At 43.8% G+C, this 13,395-nt stretch overlaps 1 protein-coding gene across 1 annotated transcript in view; it reads right to left on the reverse strand.

The window, feature by feature from the left end:
- Positions 1-13,395, reverse strand: part of EPG5 (ectopic P-granules 5 autophagy tethering factor) — a 2,517,217-nt gene that overhangs the window by 435,551 nt on the left and 2,068,271 nt on the right. Inside the window, exon 37 of the mRNA XM_069626898.1 lies at positions 3,227-3,412. Coding sequence (XP_069482999.1) covers positions 3,227-3,412 — 186 coding nt within the window. The remainder of the gene's footprint in view (positions 1-3,226; positions 3,413-13,395) is intronic.

The following is a 13,395-nucleotide window of genomic DNA, read 5'->3' on the forward strand; positions in this document are numbered from 1 at the left end:
GTTTACTCTATGCACCGCCAAGTCTGTCAACTCTTGTATTACCAGTAATTACAACTGTTGTTGTAATATGCCTTTACTTGTTATCAATATCATTCAAAAATCAATAAATTAAGAATTAAAAACAAGAAAGAAAAGATAAGCAGATTTGGGCAGCATCATCATATCAGTAATGTCGCCTGGCCAGTACAGGAATGCAACTAAGATTAAAGTCTGTGTGTCAGGGGTATAACACACAATTAGCGGGTTGGAGGGCTGTGAGGGCAATGGCCACCTAAGCTCCTCAAAGAAATGCATGCTGCGTCACAGACTCCCAGGCCGGCTTGGGCCATCACACATATGCAATGCGCATGATGAGACAACCAATCTGCTGGAGAGGAAGGCAATTCACCCCACTAGGTGCAACAGGTAAGTAAGCGTTTTACTCAAACCTTACACATCTTTCACCTAGCATAGAAACAAGCGGGATGCCTTGGCCCCTGGCGCTGAAACTTAACAGTCAGTGCTGGGCCTCGCCAGTAACATTATTATGTGTATGCCAGTGGCAGAGGCAGCTTCTGGTGCCAGGCGGGGCATGCGGCTGCTGAGGTGCCCTGTGAACAATTTTGGCTCAGCGGCGACAGGTGCATATTTTTTGTGGATAGGCACTAAATTCCCCCATATTTTACGAGGGACCCCTAAGCAATGTAAGGAGAATCGGGGATCCCCTGCTAACCTAAGAAACTATTTTTAAAGATGTGTTGAAATAGTGCATTATACAGCACAATCTTTAACAAAAATGGGGAAAAACATAAAATGTACAATTGATTTTCTAGGGTAACACATGAAATTCTTGTTAAGGGTCTCTTTTAGGTTTTTACATTCACATTAATATTACACTATTTGACTGCCTGGTAGAGGTGGCCTAAATGTATCCCTTTGTTACACATAGGGTACCATATATTTGTTTTAATTGTAGCCCTTTCCCAGTCTTGTCTTCTAGTTATGTGTGCACTATTGTATGTTACTTTATCCTTTGTGCCAGGTGGCGACCAAACATTTCCCTGTTAACAGAAAAGCTTTCTTTAAAGATGAATATTTGAAGATGTATGTTTCTGCTCTCGCTGTATGATATTTTTCACATCACAGAACATCATCACCCTATGAATATGTTTTTCTTTCTTTTGGAGAGTCCTTCATTCGTTTGTGAGGCCTTTTTCCAAATTACCACATGTATTGTCTTTCTTTTCCTCATCCAGAATTCTTTTACTGTTTCTGTTTGTTATGTGATTAAGATTCCCCACGATTGAGTGCCTGTCATACACATGCTCGTCTCGCAGCACAAGGAGTCTTTGTTTACTTCTACAAACTCTTATTTTTTTAAACCAACATTATGATTTTGTCAAGACTTGACATGATTGAGATCAATGTATAATAATCATGATGAAAATAATAATTGTATTACATCAAACATCAATAATGCTGCTGCATGGTTCAGATGTAACCAATGGACCACCTGCAAAGTGCTAACATTAGGGGTTACCAACTCCAAACTAAATGGCACTCATGTTATCGGCAGTGAAAGGATGAGAGGCTGAGCGTCCTTGCCTTCACCACCAGGTTCCACCAAGACCTCAACAGTTGATTCACTGTTAATCTTAGCAGATAGACTGGCAATGAGGATCATGAAGCACACAGCAAACAATATAAAACACACAGCAAACAATATTTTCAGAGTTATCTTCTCAACTAATTTGTGTCCTGGAAAAAAGCACCACTATGGGTACCAAATAGGGTTGCCATCTGTCCATGCCTGATCAGATCTGTTCAGCGGCATCTATAGTCGCTAGTGCTGTTAGACCCAATTCTTAGCACAGCATTGTTCACTTCTGGCATAACAAAAAGGTGCAGAATAGAGTATAAAATACATTAGCACATGGCACGTGTCAACGTACCAGTGATGTAACTCAGAGCCCCCCTCTGCCTCCACATACATGTGTTCTGACTTTGCTGGTGGCCCCTCGATCTCGGTCCACCAGCTTTGCGCTTTCCCCACCAAATTATTTGGAGAAAACCTACGCAGTGCCTTTGTTCTGCGACAGTTAGCACTCAAATGCGACTCCTGTCTTTTTACAGGCCACCATATAAAAAGTGGTTCTTTGTAGAGTACTCTTTTCATAATGGATATATTTTTTGTGCCTTTTTAGTGACCAGATACTCCTTACTAAAGGAAAAGAAGCCATCAACACTCTGGATGCCTTCCCAGTAGGCCAATGCGATACTGCACCACTGCCTGCTCCTATAGCCATCATTTAACTCAATAAGTAAGTTAATCTTTCAACAACTCTTTGTGCGCCAGAGATAACACTGCTTTGATTTCATATACCGTCCCAGGGATATAGACATACCATTGATAATAAAATTGGCATGGATATCTGGCACAGGCGTGAACCAGAATTCCAATTTGGCATTATTTGATAACACCGAGTGTGGTTTTCCAGGCGCATGTTTAGCTAGACATTGCCCTGATGAAGGTCCCTCGTCGGTCTGAAATGCGTTGGGAACACGGTCTGCCTACCAACATTTGAAGAAGATGCAGCTACATTAAAATATGCTTAAAATATTTGATGCTTGAAGGTTTATTTTTCATGATGAGTGTTTTGTCGTAGTTCCTACTAGGTTGCAGTCAGAACTGGGGTTAATATCCTCACTAAAGCAACAATACATCACTTCATTCAAGTCATTACCTCAGGTTATCAGCCAGTAGGGCCTAGGTCATAATCGGATTATTGCTATCCTACCTAAAAAGACAAAACAGGAAGAGCAGCATACCTGCAGATGATGGAGAAGTAAAATGACACACAAACCACATCCCAAATTAACTCTTCAATTCAAAAAGTGAATTTTGCTACTAACAGACTAGGCCCTATGTCAGTGATAAAAACACTAATGGGGTTAACAAATACAGGTTGTTTCAGTTAAAAATATGCCCACATAATTCACCAGACCACATATGTTAACCCAGAGGAAAGAATCCATGCACCAAATAAGTGGCACACAGTTCAGAACTGGCAGGCATATAGCAATTCAGCTATTGTTGTAAAGCTGTAGATGTGTATTTGCAAGAAGAAGGGACAGGTCATTGAAGTCTATCATTCCATAAACAGCACCCTTTAAAAAACATGAAAGTGCGCATTCACCACAGGACAACCAAACAGTCACATTCCCATTTAAATCCCTGTCAACTCACAGGTTCAGTGATGAGTTGTTGTTCTTTAGCCAGGAAGACCATCATGTACAAAAGACAGTTGATCATCTTGTGAGTTTCTGGTAAAGGCATGGGGTTCCATATATCAGAGAGCACGCTGACCCAGTTTACTCTGCACAGGACGGAACCCAGGAACAGAAAGCAGCTCTTGGGACTGCCTCGCTCAACCTATGAAAAAGCACATGCACCGGGCAGTCAATGCAAGGAATGAACAACTACTTATTAGGGGAAGAAATTGGAAATAGCATTGCAGATAAAAATACCAATATTCATTTAATTTCCCCCCTGAATTGATAGTAAACAACATACACTGAGAGAAACATAATTTTGAATAGCTGTGCCTCAATACATATCTATATCTGGACACATGCAAGATATTTCTCCCCATCTAAAATAGACCCCGACCACTCAGGCTTCCATTTTGATGTACATAGTCTACAACATGTTTGGCAGTGATCAGATTTTCACTTTTGAAGGAAGATAAGAAGTCACACAGGCAGAGGTCGAAGTGAGCAGAAGCTATTATGAAGTGTTTTGCACTACTTTTCTTCATTTGGACACTGTTACAGTAGTTACAGCTAAACTGAAATCTGTTTCACTGTACATTGAGTAGCTTGCATGACATCTCAGCTTGGATGGACTCTAGCAAGGTTCATCTTAGCCTGTAGAAGATGGGTGAGGTTCTGCTGATGATGGTATGAACTACAGCAGTGAAGTGTGTAGATTCTCCCAGAATCACAAGGGTGCTTCTGTGCGGCGCTAGGTAAAGGCTGCTAAGACTGTACCAACACAAACTGCAACATTCTATAGTGACTCGCTTATGTGTAAATTGTGCTCGGCCACCGGCTTGCGCAAGTAAAGCAATTGTTGATGTCAAAGACCTGTAGTATCGGCCTTGTGGGCACAGGGATGGGGGGCAGATTTATGACCCAAGTAATGAAACAATGGTCTATTAACTATCATGAGTACTTACCCCAAGAAACTGGGTGTAAAAGATCCCAATCATTTTGGACAGAGAGTATAAAGTATTAATACATAAAGAAATATAAGGCATTTTTTCACTGGTACAGGAAGGCTACAAATATCTGTACTATGGAGAAACCTTAGTATTAGGAGCCCTACTACTGCACCACTGGCATATCTGCACAAGGGTTTAAAGGTGCAAGCATGAACTAGGACTACGTACCCATGTAGGGTTTTTTCTTCCCCAGTTAATCATTTTACCCATTCCAAAGTTCCCCTAGTAGTCATTCAAGGAGGATACCCCTACTCCTCTCTGCTAATGAGATCTACATAACTGAACGAAAAATCATGACTGTTTAAACACTGGAAATTGTAATTCTCTATACGCCCCATTAAAAGAATCACTGGCAAATGGGACACAGCACATCACACAGTAAATAGCTTGCCTTCAACTAGGCTAAACAACACCGGCACTGAATAAATGACTGGCGCACCTTATCATTCAGAGGTAGCAGGTCCAGGAGCACCAAGTTAACTGGATGATTTCATGCACAATATTGATCAACCTTGATAAATTGTGGCAAGTATGAAAAATGTGTCAGCTGAATAACTGCAGGAATGAATAAACATGTTACAACCTTTGAGACTCAAATACATTCCGCAAATTGGATTAACCATCATGGGATCGAATACCACCAATAATTGCCCTCCCCAACTTGCTTGTTCAGGCGCAGGCATGGTCAAGATCATTTTTTTTAGTTGATTTAATCTCAAGGCAGATAAGAGCGTGCCTTCTTCACTTGACACAGTGACTTATATTATTCTGACATCAACCACCTGTTCTTAAAAATTTTCTATTTACTAATATTGAGGAGCAGTGCAGAATTGGGTGTTTCACAACTTACCAGCACGCTTAGTGAGTGCTGTGAGAAACCAGAAGGGGTCTCACCCGCTAGTCCCCGTGGCTGGCTCTCTCAGGTGGCCAGGTCACGGCCATCGCCTTTGGATCCAGACCCTGGGGGTGGACCAGTGCGGGAGGATCACCTGGGTGAGGGGACTTCGGGGAGTGGGACACCGGATGGTGAAAACGCAGTATTCCTCTCCCTGTAACACTTTTCTCCCATCCTACTCCATGGGATATTTAGAAGCTCAAACCCCTCCACGATCTGACCCTCCCTTTCCTGCACAAACATTTTAATACTGACAGCCCGCTCTGGTAGAAAACAGACTCACACACAAGCTGTGTAAGCTGTGTACCTGACATGTCCCAATACTATGGTCAGGCGAGGTCAAGCAATTATCGCCAATCACTCACACCTGACTTCTATTACACTTCCCCACACGGATAAAAGGCGGAGCCCGAGAGCACACTCTGAGCGAGGCAAAGCACACAAATGTACAGCAGTTTTGAGTTGGCAGCTGAACGAGAGGAGAAAGACAGCAAGACAAGAGAGGTTTGTGAGAAGGGCAACCCCATTTACCTTTTCGGCAGGAAGCTGTTACTTTAAAGAAACCTTCAAGGCAGAAAGCGTAAGACCAGGAAACCAGGCTGATGAATCCTGCATTGTGTGTCGGAGATATCGAGGGCCCTCTTGCGTAACTGACCAAGGCGGGGAGGAGCTGCAGACGCCTTGGTATCGTCTCTGGCTCCAAGAACAAAGGAACGACAGAGAACACCACAGCCGGTGAATTGGGCACACTGAGGACAGACAGGTCTGTGTTGAAGTCAAGATTGCAAGCAGCAACATTGTAAAATGAACAGTGTTAAACGTGTGTGATGAAAAAAGCGAGTAAAGCTAAATTGCTGGTGAATGTTTGTGATACCGTTGACAGAGTGGTCCGGCACTGTGAATGTGCTCCATCGAAGGTCTCTGTATGGTATCCGAACAAGGGAAACAAAAGTAGAAGATTGATGTGACGTATAATTGTGTAAAGGGAATCAAAGGGGTCCTGCGACGGTTTAAGCAAAACCCCTCGCACATTCGAAAATCTTTGATTCGAATATCAAGAGGATCTGACCCCGGAGGTGTGGGATCCATGGTCCGAGCCTGGAGGAGGGAGACCAAACTGTGAACATTTTAAAGGAAATGGTCTGAGCCAGGACGAGGGGGACCTGTGGTCCGAGCCCAAAGGAGGGAGACCAATCTCGAATTTATGAATGTGAGAATCCTGACAAAGGAAAGGAACTTTTGTGTTTTGTTTGCTACATCAGGTCCTCTGCAATAAGAGACTGTTAGTGTGAGAGAGACTTTGGCCCTTTTATTTTGACGGACTACATTATTATTTGATGGTCGTAGCTTGCTCCCATCCTTAGCTTTAGGTTTAGCTAGGCGTTCAACCAACCCGTTTAAAGCTCAATAAACACCCTTGAACTGTGAACACTTGTGTCTGTCTTCACTGTTTGATAACGGGCCTTCCTTTCAGTGCCCAACCCTAAATAATCTCATTTTACCACAGAGGGCTCTGTCCAGTATGCAAGGAAGTATCGCAACCATGTTAATATTTCTATAGTGTTTCACAGTGAAACACTTTTGATTATCAATAAATATGGAACAAGTTACATACCTTTAACGGGTGTTCTCCAGCATGGGTCTGGCATGGATTCAAATGCTCATGAATATTCCCCGTTGTCAGGTCGGGAATCCTCATTAAGAAAAGAAAAGCAGCATTGCTTTAAAAGCTTGAATACTGACTTTCACCTATTATCCAATCACTGAATACCAGGCCATGCTGCACTCATCCAATGACGGTCATCTCCCTGAGTCCCGTTCCCAGGGTCCATCTGCAGATTAGCAGCACATGAGGTGCAAGTATGAACCCAAAAGAGCCACAGTGGGGACGGAGGGAGGGTTCACGTGTGAATCCATGCCAGATCCATGCTGGAGAACAACAGTCACATGTAAGTTACTTGTTCCTTCTCCAGCACGGGGTCTGGCATGGATTCACATGCTCATGAATACGATTATACAGCATTAGCAAATACACAACCACGGGATACTGTAGATCTCCCATTCATTCTGCTGGTCACATTCAGGCAACCAATCACTCAGAAAGGAATTCAGGCAGGCAGGCAGCCAATCAGGCGCACAGTGTATTCAGGCCATTCTTCTCCATCCAGACACACACAGAATGGGGATTCGGACAAGCACTCTTCCATTCAGCACTACACACTGCATTTATACCTGTTTCGGGCAGGGCTGTCTCAGTTATTGTGTCAAACACCAGATACTAGACACCCATAAAACAGAATGCGTATTCGTTACACACTCCATTCACCCAGGTCCCACCCCACGGGCATACCCACAACATTCAGTCATTGGGAATGCTTCAGCCACTCCGGCCTTCCCCACACCACCATATATGAAACTTCCAACCAACAGCCAGTCAGGGGGAAGGGACAGAGTCAGGGCATCCCGGGACTTCGGGAAAAGTAAGGTAACAGGCAATAGAAAGTAAGAGGCCACAGAGGCCATCTTTTTTCCTATCAGAATCCACTGATTCCAATGACACGGCTTGGGCATCCCAAAATGGAGGATGCGCAGGGCACCGGTCAATTCAGCATGGAGCTGCCACACACAGGTGCCCCAAAAACATACACTAGGAGTACAGGGTTGTACTCCCACCCATGGGTGCCATAAGGGTATCCCAAGGGTCAGTTCACCAAACCAAATGCAGGAAGTGCCGCACCGCCAGGAGTCCCACATGAAATCCTGATTGGAAAACAAGACAGAACATACATGATAAGGCAATAAAGGACAAGGATACAGAGGCCCTGTCCCTCCGATGCATTTCCAGCATCACAGTGGGTACCTGTTCCCTGGGAGGAAGGTATTAGCCTTCCTCGAGGGGATCAAATGGGCAGATGCCCGGGAATTGTACCACATGGCTATTGTTGAGATATCCAGGAGAGAGAGCCAATACAAATCAGCTCTGTTATGGCTGAAATAATGCTCAGCAAGCTGATACTGATAAGATATCCAGATGCTCTGGCTATATAAAATGGGCTGTAGGCTGGCCCTATATACTCCAATAACAACCAAAGAGGTGAGGCTATAGCAGCACTGACGTCGGGTAAGGCGCCTCAGTCGGATGGGCTTTGTGTTGCGTTTTATAAGGCGTTTAAGTTGATGTTGGAACCTCGGGTACTGCTGGTTTGGGAGGAATCAATGGAGACTGGGGAGTTCCCGCCCTCCCTTTTGGAGACCATTAATACTGTCCTATTGAAGCCCAATAAGCTGCCAGCGGACTGTGCGTCTTGTAGACCTTTGTCCCTAATTAATGTTGATGAGAAGGTTTTTGCTAAAATACTTTCCTCCCGGCTGCTTCCCTACATGACCCACATGGTGCATCCATATCAGTCCGGGTTTATACCCAGTCGCTCCACGGCACTGAATCTCAGGCGGCTGTTCTGCATAAGGTCTCAGATTAATCAGCGGGTCAGGGCGGTGGCTGCCTCCCTGGACGCTGAGAAAGATTTTGGTTTCAGTGTTGTGGCCATATCTGTTTATGGTTCTGCAGCGCTATCAGTTTGGACAGTATTTTATAAATTGGGTATGCATGCTATTGGCAGGGTCCGTAGCTAGGGTTTGCCCTAACAATAATATGTTGCAGCTGGAGGGGGCACGAGGCAGGGAAGTCCGAAGTCCCCCTGGCTTTTTGCACTTACTATTGAGCCCTTGGCTGCATGCATAAGATTATTGCATGTGAATAAGGGTATCCGTATTTTGGGCCCCCCGCAGGTCATTCCTTATACGCTGGTGATACACTTTTGTATGTCCGAGACCCAGGGATCAACCTGGGCCTCATGATGGACACAGTTAACGAGTTCTCCAACTACTCAGGATATAGGATTAATAGGTCCAAATCTGAGCTTTTCCCGTTTACGAAAGCTACGATCATCCCGCCAGATTTACTGGGATTCAAATGGGTTCCAGTGCAAAAGTATTTGGGCATAGTAATTTCAAGGTCACAAAAGTCCTTGTATGTAGATAACCATGCAGAGTATTTGCAGGCCCTTGGGGCTAAGATGAAAATGTGATCCAGGCTCTCCTTGTCTTTGTATGGTAGACTTTTGTTGCTCAAAATGATTGTTCACCCCAAATTCCTTTACTACTTCTGTAATGTCCCAATATGGCCAGGGAGGAAGTTATTTACAAGATTGCGGTTGCTTTTCCTGGAATATATTCGGAGAGGTAGGATGGCAAGGATTCGCTGGGAGCAGCTGGCACAGCCCTAACGTGTAGGGGGCACTGGCGGCACCAGATTTCAAGCTCTTATCTGGTGACACAGGCGCACTCTGCCAGATATTGGTACTCTACTTGGAGTAAGGCAGTTCATGTCACTCTATAACAATATGGGCTGGCCCCCGCCGACCTACGACCTGTCATCTTTAGCGACCGGTATGTAGATTCATGTTTGTTTGATCCTGTGCGTACTACAGTGAATGTTCGGGGCAGAATACATCGCAGGTTGGCGCTTAACACTCCTTAAAATGGGCAAGTCCTGCTATGGAACTACCTGGGTCTACCCCAACCTATGACATGGAAAGCCAGAGGGCATGGGGGTGGAGGAACAATTGACAATTGGGGGCCTGTTTCCAGATGGGAGCTTTCTGGCTCTCGAGGGCTTCCGAGATAAACAGGGCGATGGCTTTTTGACATGATTGCATTATTATCAAATTCAGGCTTGTGGCTGTGGCCCTCTTTCCCACGTTAACCCGAAACACATGCCTGCATTATGGCAATTACTGAAGGAGGAGAGAATAGACTTATGGTTTCTAGGCTTTACAACCTGGTACAGGCAGGACATGGATGTAGAAACAGTGCCTGTCAGAGGTGGGAGTGGGATCTCAGTGCCAAATTCACAGACATACAATGGAGTCGGTGTTGTCTGCTGACTAAAGAAGTGTCTATGAATTCGGGATATGGACTGAAACTGCATTACTCCACCTCTAAAGTCGCTACATTTTTTCCCGGATGCGAGCGTGGGGTGCATGAAGTGTGCAAATTCCTACCATATGCTTTGGGAATGTCCTCCAGTCAGTGCACACTGGCGTCGGGTTGATGATATTTTGAATGACATTATCAGTTAAAATGGCATGGTAGCAGTGGTTACCAGACACTTTTTTAACTTGGCTTGTATCATATCCAAGAAGTGTATCCTGAGGCATTGGAAATCGGCAAGGGCCCTGAGATTTGAAGAATGGCTGAGAGACTTGATGTTTACGAAGGAGAGGAAGGAGGCATTTGTTGCTATGGTAACCCCAGCCTGCCAGACTAAAGATATTTGGGCTCCGCTCCACACATATTTGGTCTGAGATGGGAGTCCATCCGATGACTAATGGGAAATGTGCTGGATAAACATTGCAAAAGACCTAATTTCCTGTATGATGCAATATATTATGGTCTGTGATACTGGTTAATGTACGGACCCCACTCATGTCATGCTGTTACTTGTACATGCTAATGTTTGAACATGCCATACTGTCGGTCTGTGTTTTTGCAATAAATAACTTTTAAAAAAAATATTCCACCAGGCTGACTAGGCTAACCAATATGTTTTGGATCAGAGATGCAGATGATTAAATAGCCTCTTCTTTCTGTGGGAAAGCACCAGCAGGCCATACATGGATGAGATGATTAAAACTGACCAGAGTCCACTGAAGGGCTGGTGCTGGGGACCAGGAAATTGTCTCAGCAAAAGCACATCAGTGCACTATGATTTTGGTATGGATAATTATGAAAGGCGTGGTCTCATTAGCAGACCTCCCTTTCGGAAACAGAATTACCTGTTGCAACATTTTACTAATGGAGAATGGCACCCCAGTATGCAAACCTTTTCATGGCAGACCTTGAGCAGCGGTACACTAACATACATGCACTAAATCAATGACATGTTCTTGATTTGGAAAGAAAGGCAAAGATTCCCTGAAACAATTCTATGAATCCATAAACTGCTTCCACCCGTGCATTAAGTTCAACAGAGTACTCCACTGTCAGTATACACTTCCTGGACATTTTTGTTGGAAGGAACTGCCACCTAGAAATGGCTTTATACAGTAAACCAACAGGAACAAATAACTGCAGAGGACAAGTTTTCATCCAAGCCATACAAAACATTCTATCATCTACAGCCAGCCCATCCGATATAAAAGTATATGATCCAATAGGAAGACAACCTACACTTCGTACTTCCTTCTTGTCATCGCTTGGTTGTCACATATCATCCAGCATTAACACAACTAGAATTGTTAAGGACCTACAATCAATATTTAACAGAGATAAGGAGCTAAGTGACATCTTCAAGGAAATCCTCTTAATTGCATACAAACAACCAAAGATGTTGCACAGGCCCTCCCCGGAAGCACATTACTACCAGATCAAGAACGACGACTGGGAACATCCCTGTGCAATGTTAGGAGATGCAAAACCTGCCTATACATTTGCACCAAATCAGCTGTAAAAACTTCACAGAACCAAACATGACAGATACACGGCACATACAATTGCAAATCATCTATTGTCGTATACCTCATCCAATGCAAGAAATGTCCACAAGGAAAGTAAGCTGGTGTGACTTGAAAAGAACTACGTTAAAGAATGAACCTGCATAGACACACCATCCTGAACCACAAAACAGAAAAAACAATTTGTCAACATTTCACACAAGATGGGCACACACTGCATGACCTGTCAGTGACGGTAGTGAAAGGTGACCTCTCAAATACCACACAAAGAAGAAGATGGGAGCACAAGAACTTTCCTCATCCTGAAAAATGCTGTTCTGAACACAGACACATAATTTATGACACACTATTGCCTACTTTGAGCCTGTGACCTTCAAGGCAACCACATTGACAGTACCAGAATATGACCTGCCACTAGTATCGCTCATATACAAATTTTAGATCCAATGTTTAGATTCCTAAATGGGTAAGGACACAGGCATTGTGTATGGCAGTTTTGGATGTATGAGCAGAAATGATTGGCACCTATTATTAAAGAGGCATGCCCAGCAAACAGTGGAAACATCACCATGGGAACAGTGACAAAGTATTTTTGTATTTGCCACTTTGTATGCAAGTCATTAAGGCGCTGTCAAATATGAGGCACAACTAGGATACATTTGGACCTAGCACCTTGGAAACTATTTTCTGTATTGTTTCTGCCATATGCATATAAGTAGCCCTAAATTACTCAGATTAACCTATTGTACTACCCTAGCACAGCATGGAGGCTACAGAAACATGAAGTAACCTCGGACATTGGTTTAGTGCCCATACACTGGTACACAGTATTTTCTTAGTCAGGTGGGGCATTACAATCACCGAAAGCAATAACTTGGCTGTGACTGCTAGGAAGATGCTTATGCACATTGTAATTGGAACAACGCGGGTCTGCTTGTGACATTGGAAACTGCGTACCACAGTACATGTTAAAGAACATACTGCACAGTACATGTTAAAAAACGTACTGTGCAGGGAATGTGTGCAAAAGCATATCCTTTCCTTCTCAACCTGTGTGCCTTTTGATTTTACATTTTGGAATGTCTCTACCATATGTGATGAATCCTATGAACTCCTCACTAATTCCCTGCCTAGAATCTCCTCCCGGGTGGCCAGGGAAAGGCAGGCACTTTCTGATTCTGACTGTGGGGATGGTGTTCTGCTGAAGGATCACCTTGGAGGAGAAAAATACCAGAGGAATGAGACGAATCCGTGGGATGAGACATGGTATTGGTCTTCCTCTAGGAAGAATGGCTTTGCAATGTCAAAGCAAGTAACCGCTTGTTGTAATAATCATCTTGCTTTTCCACATGATATACATGTAAATAGAGGTGAAAACAATCACAAACTCTGAGGCCTTGGGAAAAATCCAAACCCTTCTAAAATTCGGGATACCTGTATAGCTGAAGACCTCTCTAACACCCAAAGGTGCATTGAAAGGAAATGTGTGAATAACCACAGCTTAAAATAACTGCCATTCCCTTTTCAATCAAGGCAAGGCTAATAACTAATCCTTATGATGGTTCCTTTAAAGAATATTATAAGGAACAAACTGGGGTTTAAAAGTAAAAAAACAAACTAAAAACCCTAATTTTTTCATTAGGGACTCCAAGTCCCATAATACCCCAAGTATTGGGACGAAGAAGAGGGTTGAAAAGGTTCAATTGTGCAGGAGTGGTCAGCT

Source organism: Ambystoma mexicanum, chromosome 6p (genome assembly GCF_040938575.1).
Source record: "Ambystoma mexicanum isolate Mex_15411 chromosome 6p, UKY_AmexF1_1, whole genome shotgun sequence".
NCBI lineage: Eukaryota > Metazoa > Chordata > Amphibia > Caudata > Ambystomatidae > Ambystoma > Ambystoma mexicanum.